This window comes from Anopheles coustani, chromosome 2 (genome assembly GCF_943734705.1).
Source record: "Anopheles coustani chromosome 2, idAnoCousDA_361_x.2, whole genome shotgun sequence".
Lineage (NCBI taxonomy): Eukaryota > Metazoa > Arthropoda > Insecta > Diptera > Culicidae > Anopheles > Anopheles coustani.
The window spans coordinates 92,355,593-92,380,804 of NC_071289.1; the positions used below are offsets into that span (position 1 = coordinate 92,355,593).

At 46.3% G+C, this 25,212-nt stretch overlaps 1 protein-coding gene and 9 non-coding genes across 10 annotated transcripts; 9 read left to right on the forward strand and 1 right to left on the reverse strand.

The window, feature by feature from the left end:
- Window positions 1-7: 7 nt before the first annotated feature.
- Trnay-gua (transfer RNA tyrosine (anticodon GUA)) lies at window positions 8-204 on the reverse strand. The gene is made up of 2 exons: window positions 168-204; window positions 8-43 (listed from the first exon to the last, which is right to left on the reverse strand). It is a non-coding gene; the product is annotated as a tRNA-Tyr (tRNA).
- A 3,058-nt stretch (window positions 205-3,262) lies between these two features.
- Window positions 3,263-3,386, forward strand: Trnay-gua (transfer RNA tyrosine (anticodon GUA)). Its single transcript has 2 exons — window positions 3,263-3,299; window positions 3,351-3,386. It is a non-coding gene; the product is annotated as a tRNA-Tyr (tRNA).
- Window positions 3,387-3,600: 214 nt separating this feature from the next.
- Trnay-gua (transfer RNA tyrosine (anticodon GUA)) lies at window positions 3,601-3,741 on the forward strand. The gene is made up of 2 exons: window positions 3,601-3,637; window positions 3,706-3,741. It is a non-coding gene; the product is annotated as a tRNA-Tyr (tRNA).
- Window positions 3,742-3,978: 237 nt separating this feature from the next.
- Trnay-gua (transfer RNA tyrosine (anticodon GUA)) lies at window positions 3,979-4,119 on the forward strand. The gene is made up of 2 exons: window positions 3,979-4,015; window positions 4,084-4,119. It is a non-coding gene; the product is annotated as a tRNA-Tyr (tRNA).
- Window positions 4,120-4,364: 245 nt separating this feature from the next.
- On the forward strand, window positions 4,365-4,493 carry Trnay-gua (transfer RNA tyrosine (anticodon GUA)). The gene is made up of 2 exons: window positions 4,365-4,401; window positions 4,458-4,493. It is a non-coding gene; the product is annotated as a tRNA-Tyr (tRNA).
- Window positions 4,494-4,749: 256 nt separating this feature from the next.
- Window positions 4,750-4,865, forward strand: Trnay-gua (transfer RNA tyrosine (anticodon GUA)). The gene is made up of 2 exons: window positions 4,750-4,786; window positions 4,830-4,865. It is a non-coding gene; the product is annotated as a tRNA-Tyr (tRNA).
- A 3,302-nt stretch (window positions 4,866-8,167) lies between these two features.
- Trnay-gua (transfer RNA tyrosine (anticodon GUA)) lies at window positions 8,168-8,349 on the forward strand. Its single transcript has 2 exons — window positions 8,168-8,204; window positions 8,314-8,349. It is a non-coding gene; the product is annotated as a tRNA-Tyr (tRNA).
- Window positions 8,350-8,572: 223 nt separating this feature from the next.
- Window positions 8,573-8,719, forward strand: Trnay-gua (transfer RNA tyrosine (anticodon GUA)). Its single transcript has 2 exons — window positions 8,573-8,609; window positions 8,684-8,719. It is a non-coding gene; the product is annotated as a tRNA-Tyr (tRNA).
- A 2,165-nt stretch (window positions 8,720-10,884) lies between these two features.
- Window positions 10,885-18,297, forward strand: LOC131265983 (uncharacterized). Its single transcript, XM_058268309.1, has 3 exons — window positions 10,885-10,932; window positions 16,567-17,239; window positions 17,312-18,297. The coding sequence occupies exons 1-3, from the start codon at window positions 10,885-10,887 to the stop codon at window positions 18,295-18,297; spliced, it is 1,707 nt and encodes a 568-aa protein (XP_058124292.1).
- A 3,369-nt stretch (window positions 18,298-21,666) lies between these two features.
- On the forward strand, window positions 21,667-21,739 carry Trnav-aac (transfer RNA valine (anticodon AAC)). The gene has a single exon. It is a non-coding gene; the product is annotated as a tRNA-Val (tRNA).
- Window positions 21,740-25,212: the final 3,473 nt, after the last annotated feature.

Here is a 25,212-nt window from a genome sequence, read left to right on the forward strand (position 1 = left end):
CTTGTACTCCTTCGAACCGGATTTGAACCAGTGACCTATGGATTTCTATTGCTTACAGACAGTCACCACCACCCAACACTTGTGTCAATGAAATGAAAGTAATTTTAATGTTACATGTCTCGTTGCAGCGTTAAGATGTGTGATGGTGTATTTGCCTTGTATGCTCACTACAGTCCACCGCTCTACCAACTGAGCTATCGAAGGTGTGTTATGCTCGGAGGTCTGTTTGATACTTTCCATGCCACAAAATCTTTTCCCATTGCTTTGTGCTTCTTGCCTATTGCCCCTCCATATTTTTGCCAACCAATTTCCACACCACTAACGAACCAACCAGTAAGGGGGTCCACTTTTTTAAGAAATTCATCATGATGAATAGCTAAAAGCAGGCAACATAATTCGACAAGGAAAGGAACAAGCCACTGTTTAAAAAAAAAGCTTTCAACTGTGATCGCGTGGCGGTCACGTGTCACGGTAACCGTGAGTTGTGTCGTTAGAGGAAAAGGGGCCGTGCAATATGTGTGAGCGATGGGTTTTAATTTCGCTTAGTAAAAAAGTGCTCCCGGAAATGGGAAAACGGTCACCGGCATCATTATGGGCACAGCATGGAACCAAAGTGGAAAGCATAATAACTAAAACATAATCCGCCAAAGGGTAGTACTTCAAAGCATTTTATGCATTCAAAAGATTTATGATACAAGAGCATTGATCTAATTCTGTGTCTGTGGATGTTTTCTAATTGCCAGGGAAAACCCAACCTTAACCGGCAACACAGAGTTTTCTTCACAACTGAAGACACTTTAAATTAGCCTTGCTTTCGTAGTAGTTAGCCTACATTGTATCCTTTCCTTTCCTTGAGCACACCCTTTTCATCAGATAGTACTCGGACTGCGCTTACCTTCTCTTCACAATTTTCCAGCTCAGAAAGTTATTGTTTGTTGCATAGAATTGCCCTGTTTTCATATTCTCAAGTGGTACTTCATCTTTTGCGCTGAAGAAGGTGTAGAGTCTCCTAATGATATCCTCCATTTTGTTGCATCTCCCGTCCTCCTCATCAAGAGAGTGCAAAGACAAACCGGTTAAACACTGTAGCGCACAGGCGAAACATTCGTGTGTTGAACTCGCCTTCCAAAGTTATCTTACGATTCACTTCGCACACTCGGTAAGGATATGAGACAAATATGAGCGGTAAAAGAAAGCATAATAAAACAACCGACACTGAGCCCAAGAATCCGTCGCCCAGAGAGAGCGGATGTTGATCATTTTTCGTCCCGTTCTCGAGGGCGGGTTATGCTCCGTGGAATCACTTCCTGGCGGAGCGGCAATCATTTATTCATCCCCCCTGCCCGGGTTTTTCTTCTCCGGCGTCTTCGTCAAGAGAAGTGGGAAAACGTCGTCTGCCCTACTCGAAAGCAAATAAGTATAATAACCTCCTTTTCGGTGCTGCATGCATATCCTCCAACGGACGCACGGGATGCAGGAAATGGTGTTTTTAAATGGCGTAATGCGCACGTTTTACGACTCTGCCACCGGTTTTTTTGTTGCGTTGCGTGTACTTTTTTTCCTGCTTGGTTATATCTCAATGTTGCCAATTTTTCCCTCCCATAAAACGGGTTTTGGCTTCTCTTCCCTAGATTTATGTCCCGCAGAACAGCCTGAGTCTGAGAATGATGGCCCGTTGTTTTTTTTTCTTTCAGGAGGACCAACTTTTGTGAATGAAACATTTCTTACAAACCCCCCCCTCGCCACAGGATGCGACTACTTTCATTCACTTTTGTCCCATTCAGGGCACGCTATCCGCAGGATGCGAAACCCGCTCGGGGAGGGCAGAGACCCGGGCGGGTTGGAAATTGATTGGCAGGCACAACCCACGGGAAAGTCCCGCGGTCAGGTGTTGTCGTAATCGAGAATTACTCGACCACGCCGTGAGAAAACGCCGCGGTTCTACATGGTTGATATTGGGTTTCTTTTCTCTTCCTCAGCTCGGTTTCCACTATCACAACTGGTGATGACGAGCTTTTGCGACCTTGATCAAATGGGCAGGTTGTGCAGGACGAGTGCCTAATTTGTGGCTACCCTTTCTTCGGGTCGCGTTGAATATTACGGGTGCAACGGAGCTTCCTTTCGCGTCCACGCCGAGGGAAGTGCCTTGAAGATGTATTTAAATGTAATCACCGTCTTCTGGATGGAACGAGATTCCCACAACGACACACAGGAAGCCCGGTAGCGCCCGAAAAAAGAAGGTTTTATTTTTTAATGGCGTTGATTGCTCCATCGGTTTAATTCGAGGGCCATCGCGAGCCTGTTCCTGAAATGGAAACAGAGCAGGAAGTGGACAAGAAAAGCATATCGTATGATTCATGTTTCTTCATAACTTTGCTTTGCTGCATTTGTGTGTGTTCAAATGCAATCCCTTTGGAATATGAGTCGCTGCACCGTTGGACGATTGTTATTAACATTAATTTTATCATATTTTTCTGTACTGCAACAGAAATGGTAACCGGGAACCGGGCGAAGGGGCAAAAGTAAAGGGAATAATGCTCAATTTGCGAGTAATTTGTAATTCAACGAACCAATGCGAATAATTTTACCGGTTGATGTTGCTGCAAACTTGGGTTGTCCGGTGCATTCATCGCGATAAGAGAGCGAGATCGCCTTAAGCCTCGGTGGCGCCACCCCCCGCGCCTGCGTATGTTGGAGGGTTGTATTCCCACCCTCTGCACCCTCCATCCTGAGTCCCTCTTTCATTCACACTGCAATCGGAAAAGGATGATTAAAATTGATTTTACTCGCACCAAATTGGGCGGAAACTTACAAGCAACCCGCCCCCCGGTGTGGAAGCTCCCCGTACTCTTCTTCCCGGTTCGTTTGCCTTCGCGGGAATAAAAATCACAAATTGTGCCTTCGATTGCAATTATTGGTTCCCATGCGAATGAAATGCGTTGGCAGCGGGTTTTTTTTTTTTTTGGTTTTGTATTCGTTTTATTGATGAGCATTAAAACAGCCCGCCATAAAAGGAGGGGGAAAAACACGGTAGGATTGGTTGTTGATTAATTTGGAAAATTATGCACCTTACCAGTAGGTTTGTAACAAATGGGCTGACGTAACTTTAATTGCCAATAGTTTATTTCACCGTCTTTCGTGTAATTGGATGTTGTTATAAAACGCTTCTCGTTGCGGTTCGGTTTGTTTGAGCGTTTTGCGCTGAATTGTGCGCGGGAAGCAAATCGAAAGCGTACGAAAATTATCAATGAAATGTGTATCACCTTCGATAGCTCAGTTGGTAGAGCGGTGGACTGTAGTTGAAGAGGAGAATGTGGAGGGGAGGGTAGCACCTCAAAGAAACAATAGAAATCCATAGGTCACTGGTTCAAATCCGGTTCGAAGGATCGAATATATTTTTATAGTGAATCATTTTTTCGAATTCGAAACAATCTTCGAATGCATTTAGTAGATAGCGATAGCTGCTCCAAACAATCTGAGTAGTAACGAAGAGGGGATCGCTTGATCGTGCTACTATCTGTTCAGGCATGTCCTGGGGCAACTTTCGAAATGCAACGCCAATGTAGCTTTTGAACGGACAGTGACCAATAACCTGACAAGCCTTCGATAGCTCAGTTGGTAGAGCGGTGGACTGTAGTTGTAGAGAAATAAGTGAAATTGGGACACGATCAACTGCTCCTTAATACACCTCTAGAAGCAATAGAAATCCATAGGTCACTGGTTCAAATCCGGTTCGAAGGATCGCATCTTTTTTATAACCAAACATTTTTTGAATACTCGCAATCTTCTTTCGTCGATGCATTTCTTGGTGGCGAATGCATTTAACAGATAGTGATCGTCGCTCCAAATAAACTCTGTTGCAAAGAAGAGGGGATCGCATGATCGAGCTACTATCTCTCAAGCCTCTTGGGCTACATACATTCCGAAAGTGATCATTCAGGTGGTTTTTGGACAAACATTGAGGCACAATCTACCGAGCCTTCGATAGCTCAGTTGGTAGAGCGGTGGACTGTAGTTGTAGAGAAATGAGTGAAATTGGAACACCACCTAGTGCTCCCGAATTCACCTCAAGAAACAATAGAAATCCATAGGTCACTGGTTCAAATCCGGTTCGAAGGAATACATTTTTTGTTAATTCAAAATTTGCGTATGGAAACGAAACTATCTTCTTGAAGCTTGACTTATTTTATTTAGTCTGATGACGTTTTGACGGTAGTTTAAAACTCGTTAAAAAGGGAAGATCGAAGGATCGGGCTACTATCACTGTTTTATGCTAGCGAATCACTAAAGAGCTGGCGTAGGTTTCTGAAAAAGATCGTTCGAGTGAGTGATTTTTAAACACACTTCAAGAGCAAGGAACCAAGCCTTCGATAGCTCAGTTGGTAGAGCGGTGGACTGTAGTTGTAGAGAAATAAGTGAAATTGGGACACGATCATTCACCTCTAGAAACAATAGAAATCCATAGGTCACTGGTTCAAATCCGGTTCGAAGGAAAACATTTTTTGTTAATTCAAAACCTGTGCATGGAAACGAAATTATCCTATTGAAGTTTGACCGTCTGGATTTATTTTGCCTGATGAAACTGTGACAGGGGCATAAAAATAGTTAAGTAGAGGGGATCGAACGATCGGGCTACTATCACTTTTTTAAGCTATGCGCAAACAGGTACTAAAGTGCTGGCGTTGCTTTTCGAAAGTGATCGCTCGAGAGCGTGTTTTTTAATCATACTTTTGAATGCAAGGAACCAAGCCTTCGATAGCTCAGTTGGTAGAGCGGTGGACTGTAGTGAGCGTTGTTCGAGTTCAAATCTCGACAATCGTCTAGTAGTAATCCATAGGTCACTGGTTCAAATCCGGTTCGAAGGAGAGAAACGTTGACAACTTTTTATTATTTTCATGTGCATTTCCCTTAAAGCGTGATTTATGCTCCGGGCAGCGTTGTAAAACATGACGTAAACATAATTCAACCTCGTTTGAATCAACATCATGGTCGACAATGGCCGGGCAAGATCATTGTCCTTTCGCACCCAAGGGCATCGGAAAACCCCATCCGTTTTCCACATGTTTGAGACAATGAGAGGAAATAGAGGTGTCGTCATCGGTTTGAAAACAATTGTCAGCATTATTTCGATTGGGATGGTGGTTTGATGAGTGAACATTGTTCCGATGCTGGGGCGCTTCCTGCTAGCAGGGACAACAAAGGACATGGATTGAATCGAGATGTAACCGCCTGATGTAAGCTAGAAGCAGCAGAAGGTCAAAGGTGTGTGGAAAGCGTAGGTGGGTGGTGCAGAAAATGCCACTTTTATTATCTGCTCATAAGCACTAGGATGACCTTTCATTCTGGTTGTACTGAAGGAATAAATTGTGAAATGTAATTGAAATCGGCAAGGACAGAGAAGTGATTCACTTTGTACCTCAATAACGAGGAACCGAGCAGAGGAGGCGATTGCACAATATTGCGTATGCTTTTCTACACTACTTTATACCGTAGGGGAGAGGATGTTCGCTCCTTCGTCCACTCCGTCCAATGCTGCTCGTCCTCCCGAATCTCCTCCCACTTTTTTGTTTCGCCCATTTTTTTTGGCAACCTCCGGCCGTTAGCACTTCCTTGTACTCCTTAATCCCGAAGCAAAACAAGGGGGGAGTCCCCTGGAGAGATAATTGGAAATTTCATTCCACATGAGCTAGTACTCCAGGTCCGAAGTGGAAGGATCTAGAAGGACGCGTAGGTTGCTGGCCAAAAGGCGAAGGACGGGAAGCTTAGGATGGGATTGGGGGTAAAAGGGAGTGCAAGGAATCCCCGGGAAACCGATCTTTGCAAACGGCGAACAAACGACGACCATCGTTCGGGCGCACGTCGACGTCACTCATCAGTCATCTTTTTTCCACAGCCAAGAATCGGAGGGCGGAGGGGGCCAGTTGGGTGGGGAAGGTGAAGGATTTTCCGGCAGCAAATCCATCGCAATTAGAGCCGCGTTCATATTCGTGCGCTTCGAAATGGTTTTCGGGCACGTGGCGCCACTCCTGTTGCTTCCCCTTTCCTTGAACGCTGCTTCCTTGAACTTGGCCACGTCCTTGGATCGGGGTGTCGCGTGCGTCCCATTGTTTGCCTCCGCCAATCGAGACGACAGATTATGCACTTTGTCGTTTCGACCCCTAGGCCCGGTTCGCCTTTCTACGCATTTTGTTGGCAAGGTCCTGTTTGGGGTTGGACGCTAAATCCGTTTTTCGAACTCTCCCGCATTTTCGGAGCTACATATTTTTGTCTTCCATTTTATTTTTCCTGCAGCTGAGAAAATGGAGTTTGGGTGGAAGTTTTCATTCTGGTAATGCAATTATGGTTTGTTTATGTTGATTGTTTTTCACGTTCCCCAGTGCACGCGTTTTCCACACACACACACACACCGGGTTTCCATCATGCGAATCCCATCTCTCGCCTCCGGGGGAAACCTATCTGCAATTGCTGAGGCTGACAATGGGTTAACGTGGCGCACCTTACACTTTCCCCCGCCTATGAGTGCATATGCAATTTCTTAAAATAAATAAAAAAAAAGTCCTTTGCTTTGCGTCCACCTTCGAGATAAATGGTACGAAAATCCATAAACATTACCACCGCCTCGATGTTGTCGTTCGTGGGAAAACCGTTCTCCGCCTGGGAAAGAGCTCATATCATTCGGCTCCATGGGATTCGATTTCTTCTCCCCGACGCCCGCAGGCTATTCCAGCTGGAGCTGATAATGGGTTTCCGGGATTTTATTTTGGCCACGGCTCGATAATCTCTACAATTGGGCATTGACAACGACCGGGGGGAGGGGACGGGGAAAAAAATGGACTCAACTGGACAAACATCACACAACGGAAGAGGAGAAAGCAGGAGTCGACTACGAAACATTTCGACGTGTCCGAGATATACCAGATCCCGTCCTTGAGGCGTGAAAGCCAAAGGAGAAGAAAGACAATTAGTGCGAGTCGCAATGATTGCACTAATGATTGGATCCATTTCCGTGCCGAACTTGAACCTTTCGCTCCGCTGTCAACTCCAGTTGATGCGTCTCGTGTAAACCTTGAGTATGCGAGTGGCATCACGTTCCTGGCTTGATTTCATGCTTCGACCGATTTCTGCGCCAGTTCATCTTTAATACGTTTCCGTCGGGGCCGCTTTGAGGGTGTTGTTTTACGGGTTTTAAAGTCTTAAAGTCTGCCTAGAGTAAGTTTTAAGGTAAAGGAGCAAGATTAATTGAATGAATTTGCACCAAAACAATGACGGATCATGTTGCAACCATGAGCAAAAGGAAAGAGTAATCCATGATTCCAATCAGCTTCAAAGGAGGGTTGTACTATTCATCCTTCATCTCCTGATTTATTTAAAAAATTTACTAAAACTATTCATCCTTCATCTCCTGATTTATTTAATAAATTTACTATAACTATTCATCCTTCATCTCCTGATTTATTTAAAAAATTTACTAAAACTATTCATACTTCATCTCCTGGTTTATTTAATAAATTTACTAAAACTATTCATCCTTCATCTCCTGATTTATTTAAAAAATTTACTAAAACTATTCATCCTTCATCTCCTGATTTATTAAATAAATTTACTAAAACTATTCATCCTTCATCTCCTGATTTATTTAATAAATTTACTAAAACTATTCATCCTTCATCTCCTGATTTATTTAATAAATTTACTAAAACTATTCATCCTTCATCTCCTGATTTATTTAAAAAATTTACTAAAACTATTCATCCTTCATCTCCTGATTTATTTAAAAAATTTACTGAAACTATTCATCCTTCATCTCCTGATTTATTTAAAAAATTTACTAAAACTATTCATCCTTCATCTCCTGATTTATTAAATAAATTTACTAAAACTATTCATCCTTCATCTCCTGATTTATTTAATAAATTTACTAAAAACATTGTATGTTTGACCTATGTTTTCATATTGTTTCTACGTAGCATGTAGAAAAGCCCCTGTAACTGCAATGAACGCCACAACCCCTTTCCATGAAATCCCTTTCTCTTTCTATTTTAAGCCACCGTACAACGTTGGTCCCCACTCTATTGGTTATATGCTGGCACAATGCTGCTTGCGCGTTGTACTGAAACTGGAGCGTGGAGCACAATTTTCACTGCGAAACGCTAAGCTACACTCGAAGCCTTCGATAGCTCAGTTGGTAGAGCGGTGGACTGTAGAGGAAATCCGTCCGAATGGTTGTTGTGTGTTTCTTTCTACACTGTGTGCACCACTTTCTCAGTGTACGAAACAATACGTCTCTACCATTTCGTGCGCAGTGTTTCAGTTATCCATAGGTCACTGGTTCAAATCCGGTTCGAAGGAAATTGCGAATTTTTTTTCCATTTTACTTGTCCACTTTTTTATTAGTGGTACGTCATGTTTCGTTTCACAGATGAAGACCAATTTATTTTTGTTTATATTCTGTATTGCTCTCGTCGTCATTTTGCTTGCAACTGCATATTTGGACTTATAATTAGTAGCAATCAAAAACATTGCTGAACTCGTAGGTGTTAAAAAGTGATCTTCTCCAAATCACAGTCAACAGCCTTCGATAGCTCAGTTGGTAGAGCGGTGGACTGTAGAATGAGCGAAAGAAAAATGTGCAACGTGTGGCGATCCCACGGAACCGTTGTGCTGCACTCTCGTGCTTGTAGAAATCCATAGGTCACTGGTTCAAATCCGGTTCGAAGGAGATCATATTTTCTTTAACTATTTTTATTTGTGTTGGTGTATATAACAACCTGTGTATGCCATACTTAATAATAATTTTATCGTTTTGTACGCGTCTCCTTCCTGTTCGCATGGATGTAAGAAGGTGCAACGCGAGGAAATTTAAAACGCACGCATAAGACGGGGGCAAGAACTAAGGAAGCAGCCGGAAGGTGAAGGACGGAACGAGGGAGCGAAAGAGGAAACAGACAGTCCCGAAGAAGGGAGCTGCATAAGAAACCAAAACGGGGAGGAAAGACACAAAATAAAAAAAACGCTACACAAGGTGCAACATACACATTTCGATAAGCATCGTGGGAAAGCGAAGTGAAACAAAACTCTTTCGGGTCCCTCCAAGGGCCTTCTGCTCCAAGCTCAGTCCCCTCCTTTCCCCCCCCCCCCCCCCCCCCCCCCCCCCCCCCCCCCCCATTAGTCTACCGTCTTCGAGCTCGATCGATTCAATATTGCCTCACTCTCGGCCTCTGGTTTCGATGATTTAAAAAAGAAAAACACAAACAAGACGCGAAGCAAGAAAGGGAAGCTAAGAATGGGCCCTCGAAATGCCTCGCAGCCAAAGTAAACGGCACTCTCCCCCCGCTCCCCCCGGATCCTCCTCACCTGTTGGTTGGTGGGGTGTTGCTGCTTCTTGTCGGTGGCAAAGGAAAATTCAAACCTGGCTCCAAGATCGGAAGTGAACCCCAGGGTTCGTTGTGTATTTCATGAGCGAACCTTATCCCACGGTTCGCGGTAGGAGGAAGAGGCTGCCCGCTAAGTGCACTCTCCCCCCCACCAGCTCATAATATCGCCCATCGTTCATATTCGCGGTCGATAAGGGAGAGGAATCAAAGCAAGCGGGTGTATGAAGGATGTGTGTTGGGATGGAACACGCGCACCCCGAATGCATTCGGAGTCGAGTTCATCAAACTGGCCGGCGAGTGAGCAGGACCACGACGGCCTGCGAGGAAGAACGTGATAACAAATCGTAAACCGGATGAAGCCGGGCGAGTTGTTGAGTTTTGTTTTGACTCTCGCGTTCGGTCGAAGGCTCGGTTTCGAAACGCTTACGTCACGTTTTGTGGCGAAGCGTGGGAACGTAATCTGCGGCAGCAGAACCACCATCCGGCGGGGAGGGTTTCCTTGGTTACGGCCGGCTGGTAAACAAATCGGAAAAATGAACGGCCCTTCGCCCTTCGCCGGAGCGCAACCGGAGGGGAAAAGGGCCGCACGCGGCATCTAGATCGATGGTGCGTCGGCTCGCCCTTCGGCCTGATGTTGATGTTCATCCGCGGGGCCCGAACGTTGTAGGGGAAAAAATGGGACCTGCGTTCATCCGTCCGTTCACCGGCTTCGAGCGAGCCTGCTTTGCCGGCAGTCGAGTGGGAATTCCATCATCATTCGCAGCAGTCGCCTGCTAGGAACCGGGAGCATTTTGACAGCGCGCTCGGAACGGAACGGTGTCGTGACCAGCGGTCTCGTTCGTTGATGTCAAGGATTATTGTGGAATCGAAGCGGTAGTGTGCATAGATTACACAGCCAAAGCGTATTAAAATCGATAAAACGGATTGCTTGCTGTCGGAAATAAATCCATCCGCGGGAGGATTATTCAGCGTTGCTGAAGAAAAGAAATCCCCACCATTGCCGATTTTTCTAAGATACCGCGAAGTGGTGAATTTAAACACAATTAAAACGAAGGAAAAAAGAAAGCAAACCGAAAGTGAGTGTGAAATAGCCGCTAGAAGCCATCCCACCCACTTCCGAAATGGAAGTTGAAATCGAATTTGTCTCATTAGGCTGATTGGATTCTAGCGAGCGCAGGAAGGAAAACCGTGAACCGTGTTGCTAATCGAGGCGCAAAAGTCCTTTTGGCCGCCGCGGTCGATGGTGTTCGAAGTGTGTGAAATGGCTGTGCCGCTCCCGGTGGGATAATCTGTACCTTAATGCCTAAAAAGTCCAGTTCGGTGAAGTGAATTCTTGGTGCAAAAGTGAAGAATTGAAACGGTCGAAGCACTGGATCCGTTCGAAAGTTATGTTACTGGAGGGAATTGAAATAGCCCACTGAAACGAAACAACCTCTAAAGTGTGTCGAACAAGTTGTTAGTGACGTGAAGAGAAAATTACCGTGTGTTCCAGAGCGGTTTACAATAGACGATGACCATGTCGCATCTACTGAAGCAAACGAAAAAGTGCTGCGTGAAGGTAAGTGTTGTAAATACCTTTTCATAACTACTTGTTATTTTCAAAATGCGTTCAAGTTTCGCTTCGTGGAGGTGTTAGAGTTGAGAGAATTTTTCTTTTAGACGAGAAAGCATCTTCTCCAGAAACTTTAAAGTCCCGTCCAGGAACCTAATCCATTTTAATCCACCGTCTTTGAGCCAACCCGAAAATCGAAAGTGTGACGACATTATATTTATCGAATTCCATCCCAGCTGCTCTCAGAACGGATCCCTGTCGAATCCAGTCTCAGATAGTCGTTGGCATTTTTATTTTATTAGACTGACCTACAATCTGTCCCTGCCAAAACCCGATGCTTTACTGACACACTCGGTTACAGCTGTGCGCCCCGACAAACCATTACTTCCCAGGGATCCTGTGAGAGAAGAAAAGTAAAACAGATTCTAAAAAAAAAGCCATGGAAGCTGGAAATGAAAATCTCGAAGAATCCTCCATCAAATTTTGTAAGACATCTGCTGCTGCTGGGACGGAAGGAGTACCCGAAAATCATCTCATCTTCAGCCTGGCTCCGGGGCGAGTGGGAACCTTTTGGGAGTCCTTTAAGTCTGTGTGTTTTTTTTTTTACTTTTTGTTGTTGGTGTGTTGCTTGGGTCGTTTTCCGTTTCCACTTCCTTTCTACGGCGCGTCGTGCGTCCTTTCTAGCGCACGCCACGGTGATGGATAGTGTAGAAAAAAAGAAGGAAAAACAAAGAAAAAAAAACGAGCGAGGGGCCAGCACGTCCTCGGCACGATTTTTTCCAACTTTCCCACGCCAACGATCAACGGGGCCACGGTCGTCGAGCCACCACCTGCTGCCTCCTGCCCGCTCTCGTGCTGAAAGGTTGGCTTAGAGCCCTACTATTTAAGGATACGTGTCGCGTTTGCTGGTTGGAAGAAGCGGGACAGCGATGCGTAACGTGTCTCTCGTTTACCCTCGATCTGGGAGAACTAAACCGAACGAGGCAATTTTTCAATTCGATAGGGGTCCTCGGTTGATCCACGGTGGTAATCAGTGTGTCACCCTCTGGGAGGGTTGGAAGTCCACGAGGAAAGCCACGGGGAACGAGAGACACACTTTTCACACACTGCTGGCCGGTGGAAACTAATCTCGCACCGCGAATTTCCCCGAGAACGCGCTCGTACCCCGAAGAACTGTCCCTTTTTCCCAGAGTCTCGAGCCGTCCGGCAGTTGCTAAATTGAATTTCACTCCGTTCAATGTTTGGTTTTTCTTCTTTCCCACCCCAGCATCGCCCCCGTTCTGGGGGTTGGTTGTGTGTGACCTTTTTGTTACTAGTTTTCCCAAACACCCAGTCCAATTGCACCCGCCGGGATATGCAGAGTTTCCTCCTTCTTTGTTGGGGTTTTGTGGCATTTTTGTGTCATAGGACAGATTGAAGAGAATTTATGTCCGGCTCGCTACAGTTTATTAGAAGCCCCCGGTCATCGGAGACCCATGCAACAAAGTCATACGAGAGAAAACCGGCGTGTGTCTGCATGATGACGAACGTCAGAATGTTCACATGCTGGGCACAATTTACAATTAAACTCCATAATGTGTCCTTTCTCGGACAGAAGCGGAGTTTAGTGTCGCCAACGGTAGTCGTCACCGTTACTCACGCCAATAAACGCACTTACCAGCCCACCGGAGCATGCAAATCACTCTAACACCAACGCAGCTGCAACGATGCCACCACCGGAAGTGTGGACATTTATTGTATTAACCGTGCACTCGGGAAAAACGGCGTCCATGCGCAACAGTTTGTGGCGCCGGAAGAGGTCCTTCGTTCGGCTGCGACGCCGTGGGAATAGAAGAGGAGATGGACACGATGGCGATGTGCCCGGGACACATTGGTGTCTCTGGAAAATGTTACGCGTGGGAAATACAATTTCGACCGACCGGAAGCTTCGCCATCGTTTTGCTGCAAACTGCTGCACTTTCAATGCCATCGAGCTGGTTTGCGTTCGGTTCCCTTTCCAGAATCAAATATTTACCGGCATCGGGACCCTTCACCAGGGCTCCTTTAACCCTCCCTCTGTGCCAACTCCTCAAGGTCTTTAAGGATGTTCTCATTTCAAATCGCAGTTTTCCTCGGCAATGGACTTTCCACCTCGACGTTGATTGAAATTTCCTTGACAAGTGTCGGTCGGTTGGTTACATACACTCTCTCTCTCAATCGATAGAACCCTTCTCGAAAGGGATAAATAAATGAGTGTCTAGCAAGTGGTTCGCAACACATTTCTACCGAAAGCGAGGAGATATTCCTTTCGTTCGAATTGTGATGCGGAAAATGTGTCGAACCATTTTTGTCCTTTTTTGTTCGTGTAACTGATAACACAGTAGCTGCCGGAACAACTTTCTTTACGAAGTAGATAAAACTTTGGCGACACGCAAATAAAAAAAGGAAAATGGAAAGGAAGCTCAGTGTCTGAGAAAAGAAATCCGTGTCGTCGTCTCTTTTCCAAACTCTCGTCAACTTTTAATTGCGGAAATTTGGTGCGCGGCGTGTGGATTATGGTTGTGCGTTGTTAAGCTAATATTTGATCGCTCAAAATCAACCCACTTTGCTAGTCTGGTTCTCCGGGCCTTCCGCTTCCATTCCGTCGTCGTGTTTGTGGGTGTGAAAAATCTCGTCAAGTGATCAGCAAGAAAAGAAGAAAAGGAAAAACCAGCGGTTTCCCAAACTCTCCCGCCTCGTCACGAAATGGTGCCTGGTGCTTATCCTTGTTTCCCTTGTTTCCCCTGCTAGAAACTCGCAGACGAGATGATGGGATGCGGTGAAGAAGGAAAAATATTATCTTTCCCACGCCATCGAGAAAGTGGGTTCGTGATCCACGGATAGGGAGTCGCGGGGAAGCAATCTCGGACGGTCGAAGAGTCCTGTGGCCGTCCTGATGAATCATAATTTGAAATAGAGTTGGTTTACGGTGGGTTGTGTGTTTATTCATGCTTCTCTTCTTGTTTCTTGAGCGAGTCAAAATTCATCGCTTGCTTCGACTGTTAAAAATACACACACCGGAATGAGTTAGCAAACGATTCGAAGTTTAACTCCTCTGTGGAGAATACTCGAAATTACTCTCGATCCGAGCGCTAGCCTTTTTATGTCTTAACTTGCGCCAACTTCCTGACTGCAAACGTTAAAGCTTACAGGCAAGGAATTCTCACGATCCTTGTGTCTCGGTTTCGTCACGAAACCCATCTCGTAAGGAGGCATCATATTTTTCTTTGTCCATCGCACCATCATCGTTCGCCCAAATTGTTGCGCCTTTAAATACGGCGTGTGCAACCTTGAGCCGCTCGGCACTCTTTCCGCTGCCCGACTGCATTAGCTTCAACATCAACGCATCGGGAATGCCGTTCCCATTCACCGTCTTCGAAGAAGAACTTCCCGAGACCAACGTGAGACCCGTTCCCATGGGACGGAAAACCGGATTCGCTCCCTGGAAACGATCCTCTTCCTTTCGGTGCACGAGCTGAGATTGCATTCGGTTGGTGCTGCTCCCCTGGACTTCCCCTCAACCCATTCGGTTGCTAATGGATGTGTGGTGGTCACTTCTGCGGTTGCTTCGATTCTTTCCCTCTTAACGCATCCCGCGGGAGGATGAGAAACTGCTTGCTATGATCGCCGTGGAGTCGTTTTCTTTCTTCTTCCATTTCCCATCAACGCAAAGTTAAGATACCCCCTTTTATACCCCTCCAGACTCAATTCGAACTTTTTACAGCTCTTTGAAAATTTTTAACTTTTTCCCGTGGTCCGATGGTCCGAGTGAGAGGATGGTACTTTTTCTTTCCAGTGGCGCCAACAATTGCATCGCACGTTTTAGGTTTTTGGTTTCCCAAAGAAACCGGACACAGGTGCCTTGCCTTATCGGTGATGTGGTCCTTCGTTTGATGTAGTGTTTTTTTCTTAAATATTTCATCACATTTTTTTCTTTCTTCGTTTCACAAAGGTGGGCTAATTCACTGCCATTTCTGATGTGATGACATATTGTAAAACGGTGTCAATTCAGTTGGACATCCATAAAATACACGAACTTGTCGTTTCAAAACGAGAGCAAACCCCAGCAAGTTGTTGAATTAAAACAACGAAACAACAGCACCTGGTCACCCAAATCCTTCCCCCGGTGTTTAAAATGTGTCCCAAATTGTGCTTTAAATTCGCGACACGTTTCTTCTTTTGTGCGGAAAGGAAACGGCCAACAACCCGAAGGCAGAAGGAAAAAATATCTTTCATCGGCGCCACCAGGGTAAAGATTACCCAATCGCAGTTGTGTTGCAAGTTTTGCGCATTTAGCACACTGGATTCCTTAATGTCCGGGTCCTTGTGGTCCCGGCAGTTGGACAAAGAGGGCGAGAAAGCCAGGACATGGCAGGGATGTGGCTGTTTTTTTTTTGTCTTCCCCCGGGACAGATTGTTGTCGTTGCGGCCAAACGTGGAAAGAACCGAGGGGTGCCCTGTGGGAACGAAAACTTGCACGAGTGTTGTTGTGATGCTTAATTTGAGCTTTTTTTTCACCCCTCCACGCCCGCCCGCTTTCCCTGTTTTATTAATATTACCTCAATCTTTGCGTGTTGTTGGTTCCTGTCGCAAGGATCCTGTCTCCCTCCGTGTTGCCTGTTGATGGTTAGAAAAAGAAAAAACGCGGAACAAAAAAACAGCATCACATCGTGTCTGGTTTCAACTTCCTCTTCGTGTTGTCCCACGGTCGAAGCGGGGGAAACATCGATGGACGGTCGTCACACATCATAAAGTTGAAAGGAAGCAAAGTGGAACTTTTTTCATCGAAGAAAACGAAAATGATGGTGCAAAAGTGTGCAAGAAAAGGGAAAAAAAATCAAAGCAAAATGATTGCAAACATAATGTAACGAAACGCGAGAAGTGGCCAACCGAGAAGAAAGCACAATGTTTCGACGAGAAGGTTGTACGGTCTCTCCGAACGGCGTTGAATCCGGGCTGGCAATCGAGATCCTTGAGAAAAACGGACTTGAAAAGGATGACTCGTGTTAAGGACGACAGATGGGACAGAGTGCAACAGGTTGCGGCCCTTACATCTTACGGGTAAAGATTCGGGAAAAAGGCAAAACAGAGTCCACTCCGAGATGCGATTTTCACATGCTTCGTTTAGTTCAGCCCGGCTTTCCGTTTTCTCCTTTTCCGGTGCTTGGACCTTTTTAAATATTGATAGCTGATTTGGATCAATCGAACGTCAGAGTCTTTTGATTTCTCTTCAGCAGAGATTTTTGGGAAAGTGAACCCGAAAGTGAATATACCGAGATGGGATGTTTTGTTTTTATTCGCGTCCAGCACGGAAAGTAACAGAAGGCAGATGGCACTTGTTGCAAAAATTAACAGCTAAATTTTCGGTGGGAACAGAGAAAAACACCTTTCTTTATCTCCTCTTGTCACGCGAGATTTCAATGGAGGCGAACAGAAGAAAGCAGAATTATGTTTTGAAGAAAAGGGTAGTTGAAGTTTTTTCGTTGTCAACTTCACACCGAATTTACGAGTGATTTTGTTTTTCTGTTTATCAACACGTCTCAGCTGCATTTAGTACTTGCATATTTAGCTCTTGTTTTCACTCAAAAGTTAACCACCAATTTGTCTCTTATTTTCCCGCAGATAATCCGGAAGCTGTCGTTCAACCCGAGTGCCACAACGAACGGCAGTGGCGGTGGATTCGACAAGTCGCCCACGAACAACGGCCACGGGTTGAACAATCGCATCACGGCAAAGTACGTGCTGCACAAGAACTGCACCCCGACACGCTGCAAAGTGCAGCCCCGCGAGGCCAGCACCGTGTTCGACGAACCACCCTCGGACGGTTGGTTCGAGACGGAGGCGGCCAACGGAGCCGGATTCTATCCGCTGGCGGAGGAGGAACATCAAGAGTCGACGGTATCGTTCCGGCGGTCCTCGTCGCCATCGCCTAGGGCGACCCCGGCCATACCGGAGACGCAGAACAACTACAAGCTGAGCCGAAACACCAAGAACCTGCCGAAGAAGCGCATGAACATCACGAGCAATAAGAACGTGAACCTGCGCAAGTGCTTCCGGTTGCGCTCGAAGACGTTCGATGGTCCGGTGGGTGGTGGTGGTGTCGTGGAGGAACCGACGATGGAGTCGGGCGATGGCGTCCCGTCGGTGGTGGACGGTGCGTCGGTGGAGAGCAAACCTCGGGTGCCCGATTCGTCCACGCTGGCAAGCAACAACAGTAGCAGCCGCTTGATCGGAGCCAAGTTGGACAAGATCAGCAAGAGTTTGATGCGTGGATCGACCGGTGAAGGCGAGACGGGGACGATGGCGACGGTGGGGACGATGGGTACGATGGCCGAGCACCACCACGGGGCGGCATCGTTGACGAACAAAATATCGAAACCCCTCTTTCTGACCGCTAAGAAGTGTGCCCGGCGGAGCCACTATAACCACATCGAGATGGACGCCGCAGATGATGACGACGAGTTCGACGAGGTGGACGACCTGGAGGACGGCCCTCATCGGCAACTACGCGGCGAAGAGATGATCCTCACGTCCACCATGGAGTCGGCACAGAGCAGGGAACGGTTGGAGCAGGAAACCACTCTAACGGTGGAGGAACCTTCGGCGGCACCCTCGGTACTGGAGCGGCTTACGGTGGCCGAAACGGCCGCAGCCATCCTCTTCGAGAAGGTGAAGTACGACCGTACCAAGCGCTACCTGATCGACCAGCTGACGGAAGGCGGTGAGGCGTATGTGGACGGCTCCAGGCAAGGTTCTCCTACAGCAGCAGCATTCCAGCTCTCCTCATCCTGTTCGTCGTCACCGTTTCACCTTGCGATGGCTGCGGCGGTCGCGTCCAAGAGTGAGGACTTCATCGACCCCTGGAAGAACTACAACATCCGTGGAGGCGCCAGCTGGGATAAGGTATCCAAGAGTCCGTGGGACTCGTCGGTCAAAGCGAGTCCCGTGCGATGCAACTCCGGAGGCGGGGAACCAAGTCCTACGGCGACTACCGCCACCACCACCACCACCGACCAAATGCAGCCCCCAGTCACGGCGTACCCCACGCGAACCCATTGGAATCCTTTCGAGTACTCGCCGGCGCACCTATCCCGACTTCAGTCGCAGGCCTCGACGCCGCAGCGAAAGCAACCACAGTATCGGCCGGCGTTCCAGGTGCAGACCGACGTCTGGGAGAACCTCAACAACAAGCACTACGAGATCGACACGGACGTGGTTTGGCGGTCGACGCGCTGCTCGTCCCGGCGCACCAGCGCCAGCACGGTGGAGACGTGGATCGACGACGAAACGTTCGACAACTCGTTCAACGAGGAGCTGGAGCGACGCTGCACCACGCTCAAGATATGCGAGTGAATCCGGTGCGGTTCCCTTCCATCCAGAGTCACTCCTTCACTTCCACGGTCAGGTGGAAGGTTTCGAATGGAGCGGTCGCTCGTTGGGGATCTCCGGCATACGTTGAAGGCAATACTAGGACAGAATAGCAGAGAGTACACACTCGATCTCGAGACGTAGGACTATTCCTATTTCACCTCTGGCACTTTGTACAGTTATTTGCGTTAGTAGACTTTCATTTTTGTGTGTGCCATTTGAAGTCATTTTTCATTCTTTCCACAACTCACGACATAACTCTCCGCTTCTCAAGTTTCTTCCGTTGAATAGACAAACTCACGCTCTACCAGTAGCTTTCCTAGTGAAATAGTCTTCCTCTGCCGTAACGGGCTTCGCCGTGAAAAGGGGAAACACTGATCGGTACTTATTTTGTGATACTGTATTTGTTTGTTTTTCGTTTTTGTTTATATTTCAATTTATTTTGAGTTAGTGCATAAGAAGATAGACAATAAGGATCGAATTGCTTTGTGTTATTTTATTTCGATACTTGACTGAGAACCGCATCGGCATGCCGGAAGCAACATGGTGGAGCAACCGAAGGAGTAAGGCAAACCTTTTCTCACCCCTTAGCGTAAGAACCACAAAAGAACCGAGGTTCGAACCGATAGCTTTAATTAGATTTCAGTTTTCGAGGTTGCTCCTGGTGTGGAAAAGGATCAGCAGCCCGAGTCCATTGGCTTGGGAAGGCAAAACAAACAAAAAGGGGGAAAAGGGTTGAATGCAATAGGAAAAACCACAAAACACATAATTACGGGGCCGCATGTGGGAAGCGAGAAACAAATAAAAGGGGGTTTGGAAAAGAAATCACCGGTAAACGTTTTGTACAAAAGGGGAACCTGAAAGAAATGCTGGGAATTAGAAAACACGGAAGGCTTTTGAAGATGAACCTTGAATGATTTGAGAAACTGACGATCCCGTAAAAGGTTGGGCACGAAAAAGGGACGCCAAACAAAACACGATCCGACCAATCTTGGGCGTGAAGCAGAGAAGCCAAAAGCCGTATTTATCCGTCCATCGGTAGACGCAGGGCAATTATCGGAATGCCACTTGTGAAAAGGGATAAGAAAAAACGAATACACTGCTGTCTAACCCATTCGGTGGGAAACTAAAGAAAATCTGGTTCCAGTATAAAAGTTAATAAATGCATTAACCGATCACCGATCGGCGGCAGTAGGCCGTAACAACCGGGCCGGGGTAGCCGAGACGTCGTGACCAAAGTGTCGATCCCGATCGCCCTCTGACGAATAACAAAGCAATCAACATCATCATTAGGATGTCCAAGTCTTGATTGCTGAAGGAAGGTCCAAATTGGGGAGTGGTTGAAAGTAAAACAAGTGTCGCTTTCACGGTTGGATGAGAAGGAAAACTTTTCAGTGCTACCAAGAGGACGAAATATAAAGACAGAATAGAAAAAAAGAACAAATTCACAGCAAAACAAACACCGTAATTAACTACTGAATAGTTACGATTCGAACAGATTTTGTTACCATGATAAATAATCAGCTTTATACTAAGTCAAAGTCCCAAACTCCACTCGCTTATGCTAGGGTTGAGTGAGATCAAGAATTAAGATGAATACAATAATCTATGCATATATGTGTGTGTGTATTGAGGTTTCAAAGAGTAGAATCACTTTTCGTACAAAGAACCTCTTCCTTCCAGCTTTTCGAACGAAATTGGGCCTCAAGTGGAAAACGAAAGACGATGAATTAAATCGAACTGCAACCGGATTGATGTGATTGTAGAGAATGATAATTGTTTCCTTAAACGAAGTGTTAGGATTACGGTGGAGATGGAATGAGCGTAATAATAAATATTATTTAGCTATGGAATATATTATTACCATCAATGAAGCAAGAAAGAATCAAATCAAACTAAAACGAAGGGTGTGTGTTTATTTTTCCGTATTGGATTTTGATGACGAACAAGGGATGCACATCTAAATACATGAAATCGTCTACTTCAGATAAGAACCGATTAAATTTCGACCCCCTTCCTTCGAAGAAAACCTTCCTTCCATTTGGGCCACAGATTGGATTTCTACCAGTCAGTAATTTCCTCCTTCGACGATATATCTTACTCGGGTGCTCTCTGGTGTCCGACCAGAAAACTGGTCCTGGACGTCGTGGCATCAGCACTCGTTGAGCCGCGGCTTCGTTGCATTCCATCGGCATGATTCACTTTTCGTTCTACTGGTTCGCACGGTGGGAGCGACCTGATGCGATGCCATCCGAAGATTCGGGATTCGTTCTCGGGGTGCAACGAACGATTTAGGAAGGATTGTGAAGGTTGTCCAAAGGTGCTGCAGTGAAGTGAAGTGCATTAAATCTTCGCCTCCAATCGCTTACTTTGGGTGGGGTTACAAGTTGGCAGCCTGGTACCGGAATGTGCGAATGAAGTAAGCAGGATTGGGTTGGAATGTGACCGGTTGAGATTTTTTCACTTTGTTTTTTTTGCACATTTCCGAGCTGGACTCTGGGAAACGACGATTTTATCGTTTCTCATGCGAAGGCGCAGGAACACAATGATTGTCGTTTTTAATTTCAGTTTTTTTCGATGAACCTAAGCCTGTTTGGTATTCGAGATTGCTCCTCAATCGAATGAAATAAGTTTGATAACCTGCGATTAGATAAGTGAGCAAGTTATTCCTCAGTTTTTATTGGAAAGCATACATAATTATACCAATCTTTATGAGCAGTCAAATTCAACTCAACTCGGTTATGCCAAAAAGACGTGTTTCGAACGGCATTCATTGGCACTATTCATAATTTACTGCCATATCACGCCTTGGGCACCTTCCCTTTCCGTCAGGCAACTACCACGAAAGGTTAAAGCACAGCAAGGTACACCTAACAGGTCCCAAGCTGGTGCTGTTGTGGCCGGAAAAACGGAAAACAAGCACGCTTCGATAACCTGCGATGCCATTTTCCTCGCAGCGCAAAGCTGTTTTCGTTGCAGTGAGTTTAAATTTATCGCTTTTCCTTCCCCTCCACGAAAAGGAGGGTTACCCTTAGTTGACCACCAATGTTTCGACGGAAGGGATTTTGTTTTGCAAACCGGCTTTTCTTTCCACTTTCCTGGGGCTTTGTGTGTATTGCGTTGCATTGCGACAGCCCGAGCGTCGGCTGCGTTGCGACAGAATATTATTGGAGCCGAAATGCCGGGTGTCTACCTCGGGCGGGAAGCGGTACCAACCGGGTGGGGTCCTACAACTACCTTTTCCGATGTGGGTCAGTTCCACGTGAAACCTTTCGATACCATGCTCTGGCTGTACGCTGCTGAAACGTATTGAAATCAAATTGTATTCCCATTGGAGACCCGGTTTTCTCACCAGTTTCCGTGGTGTAGTGGTTATCACATCCGCCTAACACGCGGAAGGCCCCCGGTTCGATCCCGGGCGGAAACAAGATGAATGCTTTTTTTTCTATTCGCATTCGTTGCCAGCTAGCTGAATAATAAATCATTAAAAACTTATTTATAGGTAACAGAATTGTTACCTTATTGTCTAATTTGGAACATCCGATTAAATTATCTGCGCACAAAATTAACAAATGGCAAAATAACCTTACCATGCTAGAAAACAGTCGTTTAGTTTAGCGCTAGCAATGGTGGAAGCAAAACGAGAATGTGTAATATTCTGGTTTGTGGTCGGTACGTGCGCAAAGCTACAGCAGAAAGTGTAGCATCAACCTAACCTAAAGAAATTGCATCTCCATTATCTTCTTTCGGTAGCAAATGTATGGCTGTGGTCTGTAGCTGCGCCTGTGGGAAATGGTGGACCGAAGACTTGTGATCGTTATTTTTCCTCGTGCATCTACGACAAGCTGAACTTCTCCGCCGACGGTCTACAACGTCTGCGAGCTTCTGCTACCATTATGCAGGATTCGTCAATAGTGCAAGTTATGAAGCTTATCACCCCCTACCCGGACAGTGTGCTATTGCTGCTGTTCGACGAATACGCTACCAGAGTTGAATATTGGAAGTACCACGATCGCTTTTTTCGGATTCCAGCCGGCTGTAAACTGTCAGATATTTCGATTAGCTCCGCACCGCAGTTGCAGACGGTAGCCGTTGCCGCACCAAACGATCAGTTGCTTACACTTACTCTATTCGACACCGGGATGGTAACCCTTCCCGATGCCTTCCTGAACCTACTGGGCATTAGAACACTGATGGTGCAGCGCGGTTTGTTGCAAACGGTCAGCCTAGATCCGCTCGTCAACAGTTCCAATCTTACCGTGCTCATGCTGGGATACAACCGTGTGAAGCAACTCGTAGTAAGTGACAATCGCGAGTTGGTCCTTCCAGTGAAGGACTTGTCACTGACAGACAATCTCCTTGAGTATATAAGCGGTGCGTTTTTTAACCCGCTAAAGCATCTTGTCAACCTTTCCCTGCGAGGTAACCGACTTCAACGAATCAACGGACGGATCGTCAGTTTCCCTCGGTTGACAATTTGTAACTTAGATGAGAACCAGATGACGCACTTAAATGTGTCCAACTGGCGAGCACCACAGCTAGAGGAACTTTATATGAGCTTCAACAACTTGACTCAGCTACCAGTAGGATTGGAAAAGCTCCCAAACTTAACCATACTTTATCTATACGATAACAAACTATCTACCATTGATCTTCGCCGTCTGGAAGGGTGCCCCAAACTTAAAACGATTGACGTCTCCGGCAACCTTTTGCAAACGGTGCGAGTCTCACAGCAGGGTCAGGTCATTCTTCGTCTACTCGAAACGGTTAACCTTGGCCAAAACCAAATCTCTCGGATTGATTTCACTCGCTGGAATATGCCGATGCTTCGCTCGCTGCGGCTCGCTTTCAATCGACTGGAGAGTCTTCCAGATCTGTTCAAACTCTTCCCCAAGCTTCAAAAATCGGTTGCCTTCGGGAATCCATTCCGATGCAACAGTCTCCGACAGCTACAGTCGTATCTTGCGGACAACAAGCTCATCGTCGATACAACGGTATACGATCAACCCTGTGTAACGAACTCATCCTTTAAAGTTTCCACTGGAGCGGTTATCTGTTGTATGGGCTAACGCCTAAGCATTGTCGCCTCTTATTGAATTGAACCTTGTAACCTACCTGATATGTTATGCTGGTGGAAAATAAAACTACATTTATTGGGGTACATTCATCTGGTACGGTTTATTCCTGTCTTCGCCCCGATTAAGACCCACAGAGCAAGGTAGCGATCGCTTCAGTTGGGAAAAGAACGCTCCTCAATCGAATGAAAAAAGTTTGATAACTTGTCGTTACATAAGTGAGCATATTCTTCTTCAGTCTTTATTGGAAAGCATTCATAATTATAACAATTTTTATGAGCAGTCAAGAAATTCAGCTTTACTCGGCTTAAGAAGAGGATTGTATCGCCAAAGAGACATGTTTCGGACGGCATTCATTGGCACTATTCATAATCTACTGCCACATCACGCCATAAGTACCTTCATTTTCCGTCAGGCAACTACCACGAAAGTTTAAAGCAGAGCAAGTACGTGTAATAGTTGTGCGATAAGCTGATTTAGTTAATGACCGGAAGATTCAGAAGGGTCGTATTAAAGCGCATTACAGCAGAATAACTTACCTTTATTTCCTCTTAACTGATTTTCGAGCATTAGTCAGGCCTAAAGAGGGTGGCGACATTTAGTTGCGAGTTGACAATGGTGGATGCAATACCAAACTGTATAACCATCGCGTTTGTGGTCGGTACGTGCGAACAGCCTAACCAATAGTGTAGCATCAACCTAACCTAAAGAAATTGCATCTCCATTATTTTCTTTCGCTAGCAAATTTATGGCTGTGGTCGTTAGCTGCATCTGTGGGAAATGCGGCACCTAAGACTTGTGATCGTTATTTATCCTCGTGCATCTACGACAAGCTGAACTTCTCCGCCGACGGTCTGCAACGTCTGCGAGCTTCGGCTACCATCATTCAGGATTCATTTATAGTGCAAGTTATGAAGCTTATCACCCCCTACCCGGACAGTGTGCTGTTGCTGCTGTTCGACGAGTACGTCAACACAGTTCAATACTGGAAGTACCACGATCGTTTTTTTAGAATCCCATCAAGTTGTAAACTGTCAGATATTTCGATTAGAGACGCACCGCAGTTGCAGACGGTAGCCGTTGCCGCACCAAACGATCAGTTGCTTACACTTTCTTTATTCAGCACCGGGATGGTAAGCCTTCCCGATTCGTTCCGGAACCTACTGGGTATTAGAACACTGATGGTGCAGCGCGGTTTGTTGCAAACGGTCAGCCTAGATCCACTCGCCAACAGTTCCAACCTTACCGTGCTCAAGCTGGGTTACAACCGTGTGAAGCAACTCGTAGTCAGCAACAATCGCGAGTTGGTCCTACCAGTGAAGGACTTGTCACTGGCAGACAACCTCCTTGAGTACATCGACGGTGCCTTTTTTAACCCATTGAAGCATCTTGTCGAACTTTCCCTGCAAGGTAACCGACTTCAACGAATCGACGGACCGATCGTCAGCTTCCCTCGATTGACAATTTGTTACTTAAGTGGAAACCAGATGACGCACTTAAATGTGTCCAACTGGCGAGCACCACAGCTAGAGGAACTCATAATGCACATCAACAACTTGACACAGCTACCAGTAGGATTGGAAAAGCTCCCGAACCTGACCGTACTTCAACTATCCTACAACAAACTATCTACCATTGATCTTCGCCGTCTGGAAGGGTGCCCCAAACTTCAAACGATTGACGTCGCCGCCAACCTTCTGCAAACGGTGCGAGTCTCACAGCAGGGTCAGGTCACTCTGCCCCTAGTCAAAATGGTTAGTCTTGGCCTAAACCAAATCTCTCAGATCGATTTCACTCGTTGGAATATACCGACCCTTACCACCTT